We start from the raw sequence: 13,154 nt of genomic DNA on the forward strand, positions 1-13,154 counted from the left end.
TTCTTTAATTATAACAAAAGCAAATTCCTTTTTATTTTGTTATTTTAGCAACATAACAGTTCTTCTTAGGATAAACTTTTTTTTTTCTTTTTTACGATGGAGCAACGGACTTCGTTCAGATAAACAGAATATAGTTTTGTGGAATATAATGTTGCAGTGTAATATTTCTAAATGCACGACAAGCATCCAGATACGCATTTCTACTGTACATGTAAAGCTTTCACAAACCATGAAGATCCCATGTATTGCGTGTATCGTAGCAGCAGTGTGACGGTGACAGTTGGTGCCATCTTGAACACAACGGAGAAAGCATTGATGCTTTGTATATACACAAAAAATACAATACATACATATGATACGCTAGTCTACAGGATAAATCCAAAATAAAATTTTATGAAGATTTAGGACATCAAAAAAACAAAACACAAAAACCCAGCACCAAACAAATTAAAAGCAGAAATTTTGTCAAACCCATCTTGACCAGGGTATAGACAAAACTAATGTTAATGACTTCCGCAATGCCTGCATATAAAATATAATGGAGAACATCTATGAAAACTGGCGCAGGGGTAACATTTGACAGTAGTCAAGTATTCATGTATCTGCTTTACATTTCTCTACTTCATGTTAAATAAGAGCACATTGCTAAAGGTTACTGCACACATTAAGTACAGATTCCAATGGACCATTTTCATGTATGCACCCATTGAAGTGGGGAGGTCAAAACAGGTCTGCAGGGCAGGCTATGAAAAGTGCTTGTCAGCTGGAAACAGAGTTATGGAAAAATACTTATACAGATATGAACTACAGTGAAAAGCAGAATGGGAAAACATTTTAAAAAATGTATACAGAAAAAAAATACACCATTAAAAAAAACAAAAAAACAAACACACTTACCCACCTTGCCAATCATATTATTGCTATGCTAACCCTACAGGCAAATGTATAAAATAAAACAAATCTATTGCCAATTTGTCATTATATCTGAGAGATTTTATGAAAAAATAAATAAATATCGAACATAATATTCTGATTGAACGATGATACAATTATGTTTGTGCAATAAGAAAAACACACAAAAGGATTTCTTCTTAAATCAAATTCTATTTGTGAATTCAGCAAAATAATTTCTATAAAATAAAACAGCAAAATATTTAAATATTATAGGATGGGCTGTATCTGTTTTGCAGGGAGTATTTGGTTTTTAGACAGGTCCAAAAATACACACATTCAAGTTACCAATTTTCTCTTAAATACAGTATTTACTGCTTGAAGTTAGTAAAAGTACATTTTAGCCTGGAACTCGCGATACCTCAAAAAAATGTGTACGACTAACCAGTAGTTCTTATGTTGAGTCCCTGCTTCTAAACGTTAAATATTTCTCACGGAGCCGATTAAGGACTGCAAAACAAACTCTAATTTCAAGTAGAAATGTTGTACACCGAGCAAATACCACCAATTTTTACCCAGGCAGTGGTATTCAAAAGTGTATAATAGAATGTCACAGGCCTTCACTTTATTGAGATGCAGTAGAAGGGAAAAGTGCCAGACAAGTGTCTTAAATAAACTTTACCAAAAAGGAACAAAATAAGCACACAAAATACCATCTCTACTATGCTTCGGAGGTCCTGGCATAGTGATTGTTTGCATATTTGATCTCCCCACCCCATCCTGTGTTAACTACTGAAACTTAAGTGTCATGTATCATATTCACAGGCAATTCTGAAATATTACAAATGGGCACATGTGCAATTTACCTCTAATTTCTCTGTCCACTTTATAATCGAGGTCTAACACAAAAAAAAACAAAAGCCCTGAAGAGTGCAACTGTTTGTAGATCATGGCATATAGTCCTCATTACCCCTCCCAAAACCCCTATGTCTGGCTACACTAGCCTGATGTGAAGCCATGCTATATGTTACAGCAATAATAAGAATCTTCAAACATTTAAACTATTATGGAGTATGGAGAAGGCAATGGAAGGAAGTCTAGAAACAAATATCACTTATCCACATCAACCAGAAACATTAAAAGGTTACCATCCATCAAAGTTGCTCAGAGGAAAACCATCTTGGTGGCGAGATGTTAACATTGAACTATTTCTGTTGTTGGCGTGGAAAGATTTTGCTTTTCATTTGCTGTCAAAATCCAACTGCCCCAAGGCAGAAAAAAATTCTTGTTGAGCAGAGCACAAAGTTCAAGAAACTAAGTTTTTTGTTTGTTTTTTTTCCCAGAGATTTTGTGTTTTCCATTTTTTTTCTTTTTTTTTTTTTTGTAAATCTGTATCTTGTCGAGCCCCAAATTAAAAAAAAAAAAAAGTCTTGCTTAAGAATTAACAGTCAAACATTAATATACTATGTACACCTTTGCCATTTACACATTAGCATCAGGCCGTTTATTACAAAACACTATACACTTTCCACTGCAGGCGGGTTATATATTGACAGCAAGTTTCTGCAGATAAGACAGTGAATAGACTCTCCACTCCAAGTTGATTAGGAATAGTTTTTTTTTTTTTTTTCTAGTTTTAAATATTAGCCAGACACAAAGGAAGGTTGGACTGTAAGGCCTGGGTGCACAGTCTCGGAGGAGTTAAGTAAAATGACTAAGAGGTTTCACTAATCTTTTGTCTGAATTAAGGGGACTTCTTCACTGCCTTCAAATTCTTCTTGTGCTCGTTGGCCTGTCCTCTGAGGATTGTTCATGTGATGTGCTGCTGGGCCTGTATATGGTTGTCCATGCAAATGGTTATTCTAGAAAACCGTAAAGATAAGAGTAACATGTTACGTTCACAAAAATGTTTTAAAAAAAATACATTAGATGACTATGACAAAGAAATGTACATTTTACCAATACCCACTTAACTATTTAAAGGCTATGTACAACTTTGGAAGCATTTTTTTTTTATAAAATTCAATCAATGTGTTGTTTATAAGCAACTATCAAATTTAAGCTGTATCTTCCTCTGTCCGCCTGTTCTGTCAGTTCAGCTGAGCTGACGGCTCAACTGCGAGTGGGTCCTGCAATACACAGGATCCAGCTAATATCGATTACATCTAAGTTATGACCCCGTCAGTCAGGCTGAACATACAGAATTGGCTGACAAAACTTTCTACGATACAGCTTTTATAGTAGCGGTTTCAATCTTTATTTAAAAAATATTTTAATTTTTTTTTTTTTTAAAGTCAGTCAATTTGAAAGAGGATTTAATAAAAAAAAATAATAATTGCTTACAAAGAGGCGTACATAGCCTTTGAAAAAGGGGGCAAGCTGCTGGGAATTCTAAAAAAAAAAAAAAAAAAAAACAACAAACGACCTTAGAATATATTTTACTTCAGAAATCTTCCTCCATGGCCACATCAGTTTAGCAGAGGCAGCACACAGGTGTGACAAACAGTTGGCAGGGACAGAGGAAGATTTCCAAAAGGTAAGCATTATTTTTTTTATTTGAAATATCAGCAATAAAATTCCTGGTCACGGATGGGCTAAGGTATGGCGGTGTCAGGAATTCCTGAAATAGTTCTGTTGAAATCTTTAGACTTGTAGCTACCATTAGTTTGAATACTACGGCCAGTAGTGTTTATGTTACACTTCTAAACCGGTATTTGACTATATGTCTGCATGTACTTTATTAACTGAGACACCTCAAATTTTGCACCCATAATAAAGTAACACTGCAAAAGGGGGTGAGCTCTACCTTCAGAATTTGAAGACCCTTAGTAAGAGTTAAGGATAGTAAATCAGATGCTTGTTAACATCACAGCAGAATCTCAACAATGTAAAACATCCATGCTAAAGCATCAAAAACATGCACAAATTAAAGTTTTAAAAGAACATAAACCATACTCCTTATGTATATCACCATATATTGTCCACTTAAAATAGTACCACAATCATCTTTCTTACCCTTGCCTATCAGAGATGGACACAATACTTGTAAAAGCCAGCCAGATGAATACAGCAACCAGTTAAACGGTTATTAGTCGCACAGCCGTTCATGATCAATGAAATGAAAAAACTAAAAAACATATAAAGGGCCAATGGCTAACTTTACACAGAAACCGTTCTAGGAACATTTTCCAGGACCGTTTCTCTAAAACCATAATTGTGGTTAATATCTGCAGGTATTCCCATGCAATTTTGACACATTATTTAGCGCAGCTCCCCGTGGTACCATTACTACTTTATATACTCTTGCTTTAGATCTATATAACGTGACAATCCTACCAACTTGAAACCACTGACCTTACAGTATAAAAACAATTTAACTGCCAAAGCAGATAACGTATCAGACTTTGATTTCATGTAGAACAGCTAAGGACCAGTTAAAAAAAACAAAAAAACAAAACATAAGTGGCTTGAGAAGCTAAGAAAACACACCAAACAAACTTCACACACATGTAACCGGTGCAGAACTAAAGCCATTTGCCAATACTGAACATAACTAGGAGTGGAGGATAGACACCTTATGGCACATTGATTTCCTTAAGAACATAATGTAGAAAGATCACTCTTGTCAGGCTACAGTAGATCATTTACACGTAAATGAATCACATGGTTAAGTGTGATGTTTCACTGAACCATAGCATTAACAAAACACCAGGATGTATTTTACCTGGGATAGAACAGCAGTAAAAAGAAATACAAAATAGAAGTGCATCTTATACCTGCTGATACTGAGAACCAGGTGAATGGGGATACAATGGGGCATCTTCAGGAGGAGAGGACTCATGTTCCTCAGGAGCATCTTGATCATCTGGCTCCTATAAAGTTTGCAAGAGTCGAATTTTACATATACAAATTCACCAACAACTGAGACTCAACATATTTCTCTGCCGGAGCAATCCATTCTTGGCTACTATATATAACACAGCACTTCAGATTGTTTTCAGCCCTAGAATCCAATTCTAAAGCCTATTATACATTACATTTTAATGTGTCGTATATAGCCAAATGTAAGAAAACAATCAGAAGTAATGTTTTTCTGCAGAATAACTACACCAAAATATTGTACAGTGGCTTATTGTAGCCACATAAATAAGCCCACAGAATGGACCTCTGAAGACAGGTGCCATACAAAAGTATTTTAAGTCAAGCATGGCTAAATCGCTTCCACTTTTCAGAACACACTATCCGTGTGTCTTAGCAATTCCAAAGGTTCTAAATTTATAAAATAACCTTTGATCAAAATATTCTTTAGATACCTTTCAAACTAAAGAGATACAGACTAGAATGGGCAAATGTTTTTAGTAAAAAATTAGTATAATTAGTAGCGCTTAATATAAACCAGTGTTATACCATAAAAAGCTTAGCTTGGTTCAGTAGTAGAGACATTTATGTAAAACCTTTCATGCGAAGACAAGTGATTTTCCATGGTGTGCATTATTTTGTTTATTATGTGCTTTGTTATGAAGGTATTCTAAGGGTATGTGCACACTTGGTGGTTTTAGGCGTATTTCGGGGCGTTTACGCCTCGAAAAACACCTTAAAAAAATGGAAGCAGAACTCCTACAATTGATTGATTGATTTCAATGGGAAATACAGCGTTCTGTCCCATTTTTTTATTCCTCATTTTAAAAAAAAACAGCGCGTATAAAGATGCCCGCGAAAAAGCAGTGCATGTCACTTCTTGAGCCGTTTTTGGAGACGTTTTTCATAGACTCTATAGAAACACAGCTCCAAAAACGACCATAAAAAACGCGAGTGGCTTAAAAAACGTTTGAAATTCACAAGCTGTTTTCCATTGAACAGCTCTGTATTTTCAGACGTTTTTGATTTTGTGCATGCACATACCCCAACTAGGCCTACAACATAACTGCAAAATTAAAGAGTGGCTCCAGCATCATTTCCAACCACATTTGTACCCTATTCTAATATAAATCAATTATTGCGTTTAGTCTTTCACATGAAGCAAACACCTTCACAGTAGTATTACTGAAGTCAAACCTTCCCCATCAAAATTACGGCCGTGTGCATGGGGCCTCACACACATAATTTAGCTGCTGATATACTAAGCCTGTGAAAATAAACATCCCTTTGGTGTGTGTACGGAAAGGTGTATGAAAAACACTTGCGGACGTACCTCAGTGGGGACGGACGGACCGAAACTCTCTATTCTACCAGGTTAAACAATGTCAACGTGTATAATTCTTTTTGTCAGTATTACATTTTTAGATGACAATTGGAGGTACACCGTAAACTTTTGTCATGTTATCGTAGACTTCTACATTGTGTCAAATGGCAATTTGACTTAGATTTAAGGTGCAGATTCAGGTGGATTTGAAGTTGCTTAGGATCTTGCTGGTTTGGGGCGCTGTGGGGGGCGGGGGGGGGGGGGGGGTGAATCTCTTTTTTTTTTTGTAAATCTTTCTTTGGTCTGCTCCTTTCTTTTCTGGCCCGGCAGTTTACCTTTCGTTAGTGGGGTTATAGGACATGTGGATGTATTCCAATAAGTATGTGTTCATATTTCTCTCTCCCAATTTCCATTGCGGGTTTATGGTATTCACACGAGACGGCTATATTTGACGAACTGCATTATACTGTGGTAACAGTCCTTTGTGTGCTCTGACATGAGGAATATATTGTACCCGTAATCCTCAATTCTCTCTTCTGTATCCTTACTTTTTCTATGTTAAAACTAATAAAAATGTGAAAAAAAAAAAGATTTAAAGGTACAGATTCACTTTTATACATCTTTTGAGATACCATTTGTTGGAAGAGCTCTGAACTAGATATGGTACGTCGTCTAGAGGAGCACTGCGGATTTCTCCATTCTAGCGATCAAAAGTGGTCCAAGGTCAAACACATCCACTGTTAACATCTTCGGAATTGTCAAAAAATTTATACAAGCGAACATTCACATTAAAAAGGTCAAAAGGAGGTGGATTGGAACATGTTGCACGAAGATAAAGGATGAGGTTTAGGTTACCCAAAAATACCTAGTGAAGAAATGTAACATACCGGATTTGAAAAACATACAATACCTATTGTGCATAATTCTATGTACGCAAACATTACCTCTTCTGGGCAGAGCTCACAAGCCTTTGCAAGAGTCATCCTAGCACTGTGTGACCTCTCTAAAAAGTAGCCATTTGAGGTTTCATTGCTTTGTACTGGTGGAGACCAATTGTTGTAGGTGTACTGAGGATTGCCAGTATAAGGCCGGCGTTCCAATTCATCACCCAACCATTCCACTGCCCAAGTCCATTTTCTTTTCAAATCTCCATTACTCTAGAGAAGAGGAAATAAAGAGGATTATGATATAAAGTGTAAAATAAGGCTTAGGGTATGTTCACACAGAGTTTTTTTTGGAAGTGCAGATTTTGACTTGCCTGCACTTTCTTTGCCGCGTTTATCGGCCACTGAGCTGTCGCGGGCATAAAACGCAGTGAAAAACACTTTTTCTGCCTCCCACTGGTTTCAATGGGAGGTCAGAGATGGAAATGCGAGAATAAAGAGCATGTTGCTTCTTTCTCCCACAAGCGTTTTTTTTCTGTGAGCGGAGAAAAACACCTCCGCCTCCCATTAAAATCAATCGGAGGCAATTTCGGACGTTTTTTGGTGTCGTTTCTGACAGTTTCCACGCCAAAAAACTGTGTGAAATAGGCCTTAAAGAGGCTCTGTCACCACATTATAAGTGCACTATCTCCTACATAAGGAGATCGGCGCTATAATGTAGGTGACAGCAGTGCTTTTTATTTTAAAAAAAGCGATCTATATTCACCACTTTATTCGCGATTTGAGATTTATGCCAATGAGTTTCTTAATGCCCAAGTGGGCGTATTTTTACTTTAGACCAAGTGGGCGTTGTACAAGGGAGTGTATGACGCTGACCAATCAGCGTCATGCACTCCTCTCCATTCATTTCCTCAGCACATAGGGATCCTTATGTGCTGTCTTATACGAACACAAGAATCAATACTGAAGTGTTTAGCCAGTGAGTAGACATTCCATGGGATGTCTATTCACAATCTCTGCACTTCGTTACTCTGTCTGTGGTAGTTACAGCAGAGCAAAGCGTAATCCCGCGAGATTACGCTTTGCTCTGCTGTAACTACCACAGAAACATTAACTAAGTGCACAGATTGGGAATAGACATCCCGTGGAATGTCTACTCACTGGCTAAACACTTCAGTATCGTTAATGTGTTAGTATAAGGGTTTGTTCACACCGCAACCTCCGTTACGGCTGAAATTACGGAGCTGTTTTCAGGAGAAAACAGCTCCGGAATTTCAGACGTAATGGCAAGTGCAGGCGCTTTTCGCTGCGTCCATTACGGACGTAATTGGAGCTGTTTTTCCATGGAGTCAATGGAAAACGGCTCCAATTACGTCTCAAGAAGTGACAGGCACTTCTTTGACGCGGGCGTCTTTTACGCTCCGTCTTTTGACAGCGGTGCGTAAAAAAAATGACCGTTGGCACAGAACATCGTAAAGCCCATTCAAATGAATTGGAGCCGTATTTTCGGACGTAATACGAGGCTAAAATGCCTGAATTACGTCCGTAAATAGGGTGTGTGAACCCAGCCTTAGACCGCACATAGCGATCTAAAAGGATCCCTATGCGCTGCCTAAATGAATGGAGAGGAGTGCATGAGGCTGATTGGTCAGCGTCATACACTCCCCTGTGTAACGCCCACTTGGTCTAAAGTAAAAATACGCCCACTTGGGCATTAAGCAACTCATTAGCATAAATCTAAAATCGCTAATAAAGTGGTGAAAATAGATAGTTTTTTTAAAAATAAAAACCACTGCTGTCACCTACATTATAGCGCCAATCTCCTTATGTAGGAGATAAAGCACTTATAATGTGGTGACAGAGCCTCTTTAAGGTGGTACCAGTATAGTTAATTCATCAAGTCATATTCTACCTTCCTAAAATTACATGTAAGTATTCAGAAACACGATGTTCATCTTATTACTAGAACCTTGTAAACATCTATTTGTAAACTTCAATGAAAACATTAGTAAATAGATCCATTGGATTATATAGTTTATGACACATGTATAAATAGCCCAAGGTAACATGGTCTTCTTAAAACATGTAACACGGTACATATTCCTTAACCAGTCTTGTAGTTATAGTGACACACGAGACCCCCTTACCTGTAATATTTGGTACGCAACAGAACAGTTGCTGAAGAGAGCCACCATGCATTTAATGCACTGATAAGCTCTCTTCTGATAGTGGTTCTTGGAGCGCTGGATGGTATCAAACAAACCATCTCTGTCATCTGGTATTCCTTTAAGTGCATTATGGATCCTAAAGTGAGGAAAAACAACTTTGCATTAACTTTACTATTAAGGTGTTCCTTGATGCTGTACACAAAAAAAACAAACAAAAAAATATATATATCAGTTTGATATGGTCACAAACGTGTAAATAAGGCATTTACCTATGGGTTTGCCAAGAGTCCTCAATCAACAGGATCTGAAGTAACAGATCCAAGTAGGGTCTAAGCTCGTAGGTGTAAGAATATGCAACCTACAGAAAAACACAAAAATTAAACAAAACTTCACCCACAGGTTAGACATTACACTCCCATAAGCGTTATAGGGGTGTTCCCCCAAACACATTTAGCACCTATCCACATTATAGGTGATAAATGTATGATCACTGGGGTCCCCACCACTAGACCCCTCCCATGATCACTAGAGGATCTTGAACGAAGCGGCAGTCGCGTATGTGTGCTACCGCTTCATTCAATGTCTATGAGACCAACGGAAACAGCCAAGAGATGCACTCAGGACCCCCGTTCTAGTAAACGATGGGGGTCCCAGTAGTGCAGTCAAAGGGTCACGGCATTTGAAAAAGTGACAAACTTTATTCTAGCTGTGTGTGAGTGTGTGTGTCACACTCAATGACGCCCACGATGAACATATTCGTGCTGTCTCAAACATATGTCAGGCGTTTCACAAAACTGGAATTACAATTGAAATCAACAAAGACAGGCCAAAAGCCCTAATTGTTGCATGCTTGCTCTTCTCTTACCATTTCAATGGGGTTGGCCCCTTTAGACAAGAAAAACCAAACCGTATTTATAGATACTAAACAGTATTTGAGAACATTCAGCGCATAAAGGGATCAGAATCTCCTGTATCTGTGAATGCTACTGTTTAGCACCTGCGCAGAAGTATGGAAAGTCGAGGAACCGGTCACGTGACTTATCCACAAGATTCCAACAAAATGAAAAGTGGGAAGAGCAACCCCTCCTCTAGGCTACAACACAAAGTCGTCCCATGGGATGGCTCACTCCCAATTACACAGACAGCTTACAGAGTGGACGACCGCACCTTCTTGAGTCCAGATTTATTCATGCCAAACCTGTGCATACAAAGTCAGACGGCATTTTGGCCCCATACAACTTCAAGCCTTCCTTTCGTTTGAGGAACGCCCAATTGTATGGAGCCAAAAAGTGCTGTCGTCCACTCACGACATGGACCGTGGCACTCGTTTGCTCCATTCACAAGGTGCTAGTATGGGGAGGAGTGCTCGATATTCTGATAGCTCGTCCCTATACAGTTCTATCATGTCGGGAGTGCGTCTCCCTGTTTACACAACGATAAAAGTTTATGTATTTAAAACAATGAAATCAGCCGATTATTAATTGTTCATCTGCTGATCGTTGTTTACACAGGGCAATTATCTGGAACAAACGTTCTATGAGCGCTCGTTTGCCCGATAATTGGCAGGTGTAAAAGTTATCCAAGTGTTTACACAGCACAGACATGAGCAGACGGGGATCTGTAATTTGGGTTTGTACTTTAATTTCTCACCTGCCACAGCAATTCACTGAGAACCGTAGAGGAGAACTGGGGATTCTCCCAGCAACAAAATCGTAGTAATTTGATGGTCTCTTCAGAGTTGCTGCAGTCCTCAATTATTTTCTTTACATAACTGGTTTTAACAAACAACAACTCTGCCACATTCTGTTGCAGTGGCATTATAGGCTGTGTTAAATTGGGATCTCCATAGGGGTTGGAAAGTGGCGGGTTACCTGGAATGGAGTATACAAGAAAAAATACAAAAAGTGCAACTTGAAATTCGCTTTTAAACATTCATGGATGCATTAAGGTCATTTAATACATATCCCCAACAAGCTTGGACATCCAGTGCTAGTATCAGACTGATGTGCCGTATACAGCCAGATAAACAGCAGCCCAAGGGGTGCCTCCCTCATGAATACAGCAAATTTCTAACTACTCAGAGAGACTGCTATACTCATTGCTAGCCGCGATTAGCCAAAATAGCACGATATTTCTTTGTGCCACTTGGGCCAACATGGCAGCAGATGCTGCGGTCAATCACAACCGTGGCATCTGAGCGGTTCCACAAAGGAAGGAGTCTTGCAGGGTGCTGAGTGGATGTCATAGCAGCCAGAGGCCAAGTTAAAGAGGCTCTGTCACCAGATTTTGCAACCCCCATCTCCTATTGCAGCAGATCGGCGCTGCAATGTAGATAAGAGTAACGTTTTTTTTTTTTTTTTAAACGAGCATTTTTGGCCAAGTTATGACCATTTTTTATATTTATGCAAATTAGGCTTTCTAAAGTACAACTGGGCGTGTATTATGTGCGTACATCGGGGCGTTTTTACTTCTTTTACTAGCTGGGCGTTGTGTATAGAAGTGTATGATGCTGACGAATCGGCATCATCCACTTCTCTTCACAACGCCCAGCTTCTGGCAGTGCACAGACACACAGCGTGTCCTCGAGAGATCACGCTGTGACGTCACTTACTGCCCCAGGTCCTGCATCGTGTCGGACGAGCGAGGACACCGGCACCAGAGGCTTCAGTTGATTCTGCAGCAGCATCGGCGTTAGCAGGTAAGTCGATGTAGCTACTTACCTGCAAACGCTGATGCTGCTGCAGAATCAACTGTAGCCTCTGGTGCCGATGTGTCCTCGCTCGTCCGACACGATGCAGGACCTGGGGCAGGAAGTGAGTGACGTCACAGCGTGATCTCTCGAGAACACGCTGTGTCTGCACTGCCAGAAGCTGGGTGTTAACGAAGAGAAGTGGATGATGCTGATTCGTCAGCATCATACACTTCTATACACAACGCCCAGCTAGTAAAAGAAGTAAAAACGCCCCGATGTACGCACATAATACACGCCCCGTTTGTACTTTTACTTTAAACACGCCCAGTTATACTTTAGAAAGCCTCATTTGCATAAATATAAAAATGGTCATAACTTGGCCAAAAATGCTCGTTTTTAAAAAAACAAAACGTTACTGTAATCTACATTGCAGCGCCGATCTGCTGCAATAGGAGATAGGGGTTGCAAAATCTGGTGACAGAGCCTCTTTAAAGCCTCCAAGTCTGCCTTCTGTGTCCTACTATTAATTCCTGCCAGAGGCAAGACTTAAGATAGCACAGAAGAAGGCAATACACAAGTATTGAGGGGATTGCATGAGCGATCCACTGATCACATGGTAAAGTCCCAGGGCTAAAGTTAAAAAAAAAAAGTTAAAAAGATAAAAAAAAAGTTAAAAAAGTTACAACAAAGACTTACATTTTTACATATAAATGTAAACAATAAAAAAATAAACAATTGGTATTGCCGCATTAGTAAAAGTCTAAACTATTAAAATATCACGTCACTTAAACAGAATGCTGGAGGAAAAATTCACAATGCCAGAATTGCCTTTTTTTGGTCACCCTGCTTCCCCACCAAAAAATGAAAACAGTGATTAAAAAGTCATAAGTACCCCAAAATAGTACCAATAAAAACCACGTTTTTTCTGTGCCAGAAAACTAGTGTAGAATTATTGATAAATCTTCCGCGCTACTGGTTCGAGAAAACAGCGATTTTGGCAGTTACATTTTTTTACGGCGTTCACCGTGCGCGTTAAAAAAAAAGCTATATTGTAATAGTTCAGACTTCTACAAACGCAGCGATACTAATTCTGTTTACTTTTCACATTACTTTAGAGGAAAAATGGGAAAAGGTTTTTTTTAATGTTACATTTTTTTATCACTACTAAAAACTTAAAATGTCCATTTTTATTTTTTTTACACATTTCTTTAGCCCCCCCTAAGGGACTTAAACCAGGAATCAGGGACTTGAACCAGTAATTTTTACAGGCAGGGCTTAACAGAGGCAAGGCAGTCCTGGGGGCCTTGACAACTGTTGTCACCCCCCTATCTCATTGC

General features: G+C 38.8%; 1 protein-coding gene across 4 annotated transcripts in view; it reads right to left on the bottom strand.

The window, feature by feature from the left end:
• Positions 1-1,084: 1,084 nt before the first annotated feature.
• Positions 1,085-13,154, bottom strand: part of USP9X (ubiquitin specific peptidase 9 X-linked) — a 195,687-nt gene continuing 183,617 nt past the window's right edge. For 2 of the 4 annotated variants that reach the window (XM_075853939.1, XM_075853940.1), the window contains exons 40-45: positions 10,776-11,008; positions 9,395-9,483; positions 9,105-9,261; positions 7,018-7,230; positions 4,668-4,763; positions 1,085-2,753 (exon numbers count right to left, since the gene is read on the bottom strand). In XM_075853939.1, the coding sequence (XP_075710054.1) occupies positions 2,619-2,753; positions 4,668-4,763; positions 7,018-7,230; positions 9,105-9,261; positions 9,395-9,483; positions 10,776-11,008 (923 nt within the window). In that variant the 3' untranslated portion in view covers positions 1,085-2,618. The remainder of the gene's footprint in view (positions 2,754-4,667; positions 4,764-7,017; positions 7,231-9,104; positions 9,262-9,394; positions 9,484-10,775; positions 11,009-13,154) is intronic. The other 2 variants (XM_075853941.1, XM_075853942.1) reach the window with 2 other exon arrangements.

This window comes from Rhinoderma darwinii, chromosome 2, assembly GCF_050947455.1.
Source record: "Rhinoderma darwinii isolate aRhiDar2 chromosome 2, aRhiDar2.hap1, whole genome shotgun sequence".
NCBI classification, from domain to species: Eukaryota; Metazoa; Chordata; class Amphibia; order Anura; family Rhinodermatidae; genus Rhinoderma; species Rhinoderma darwinii.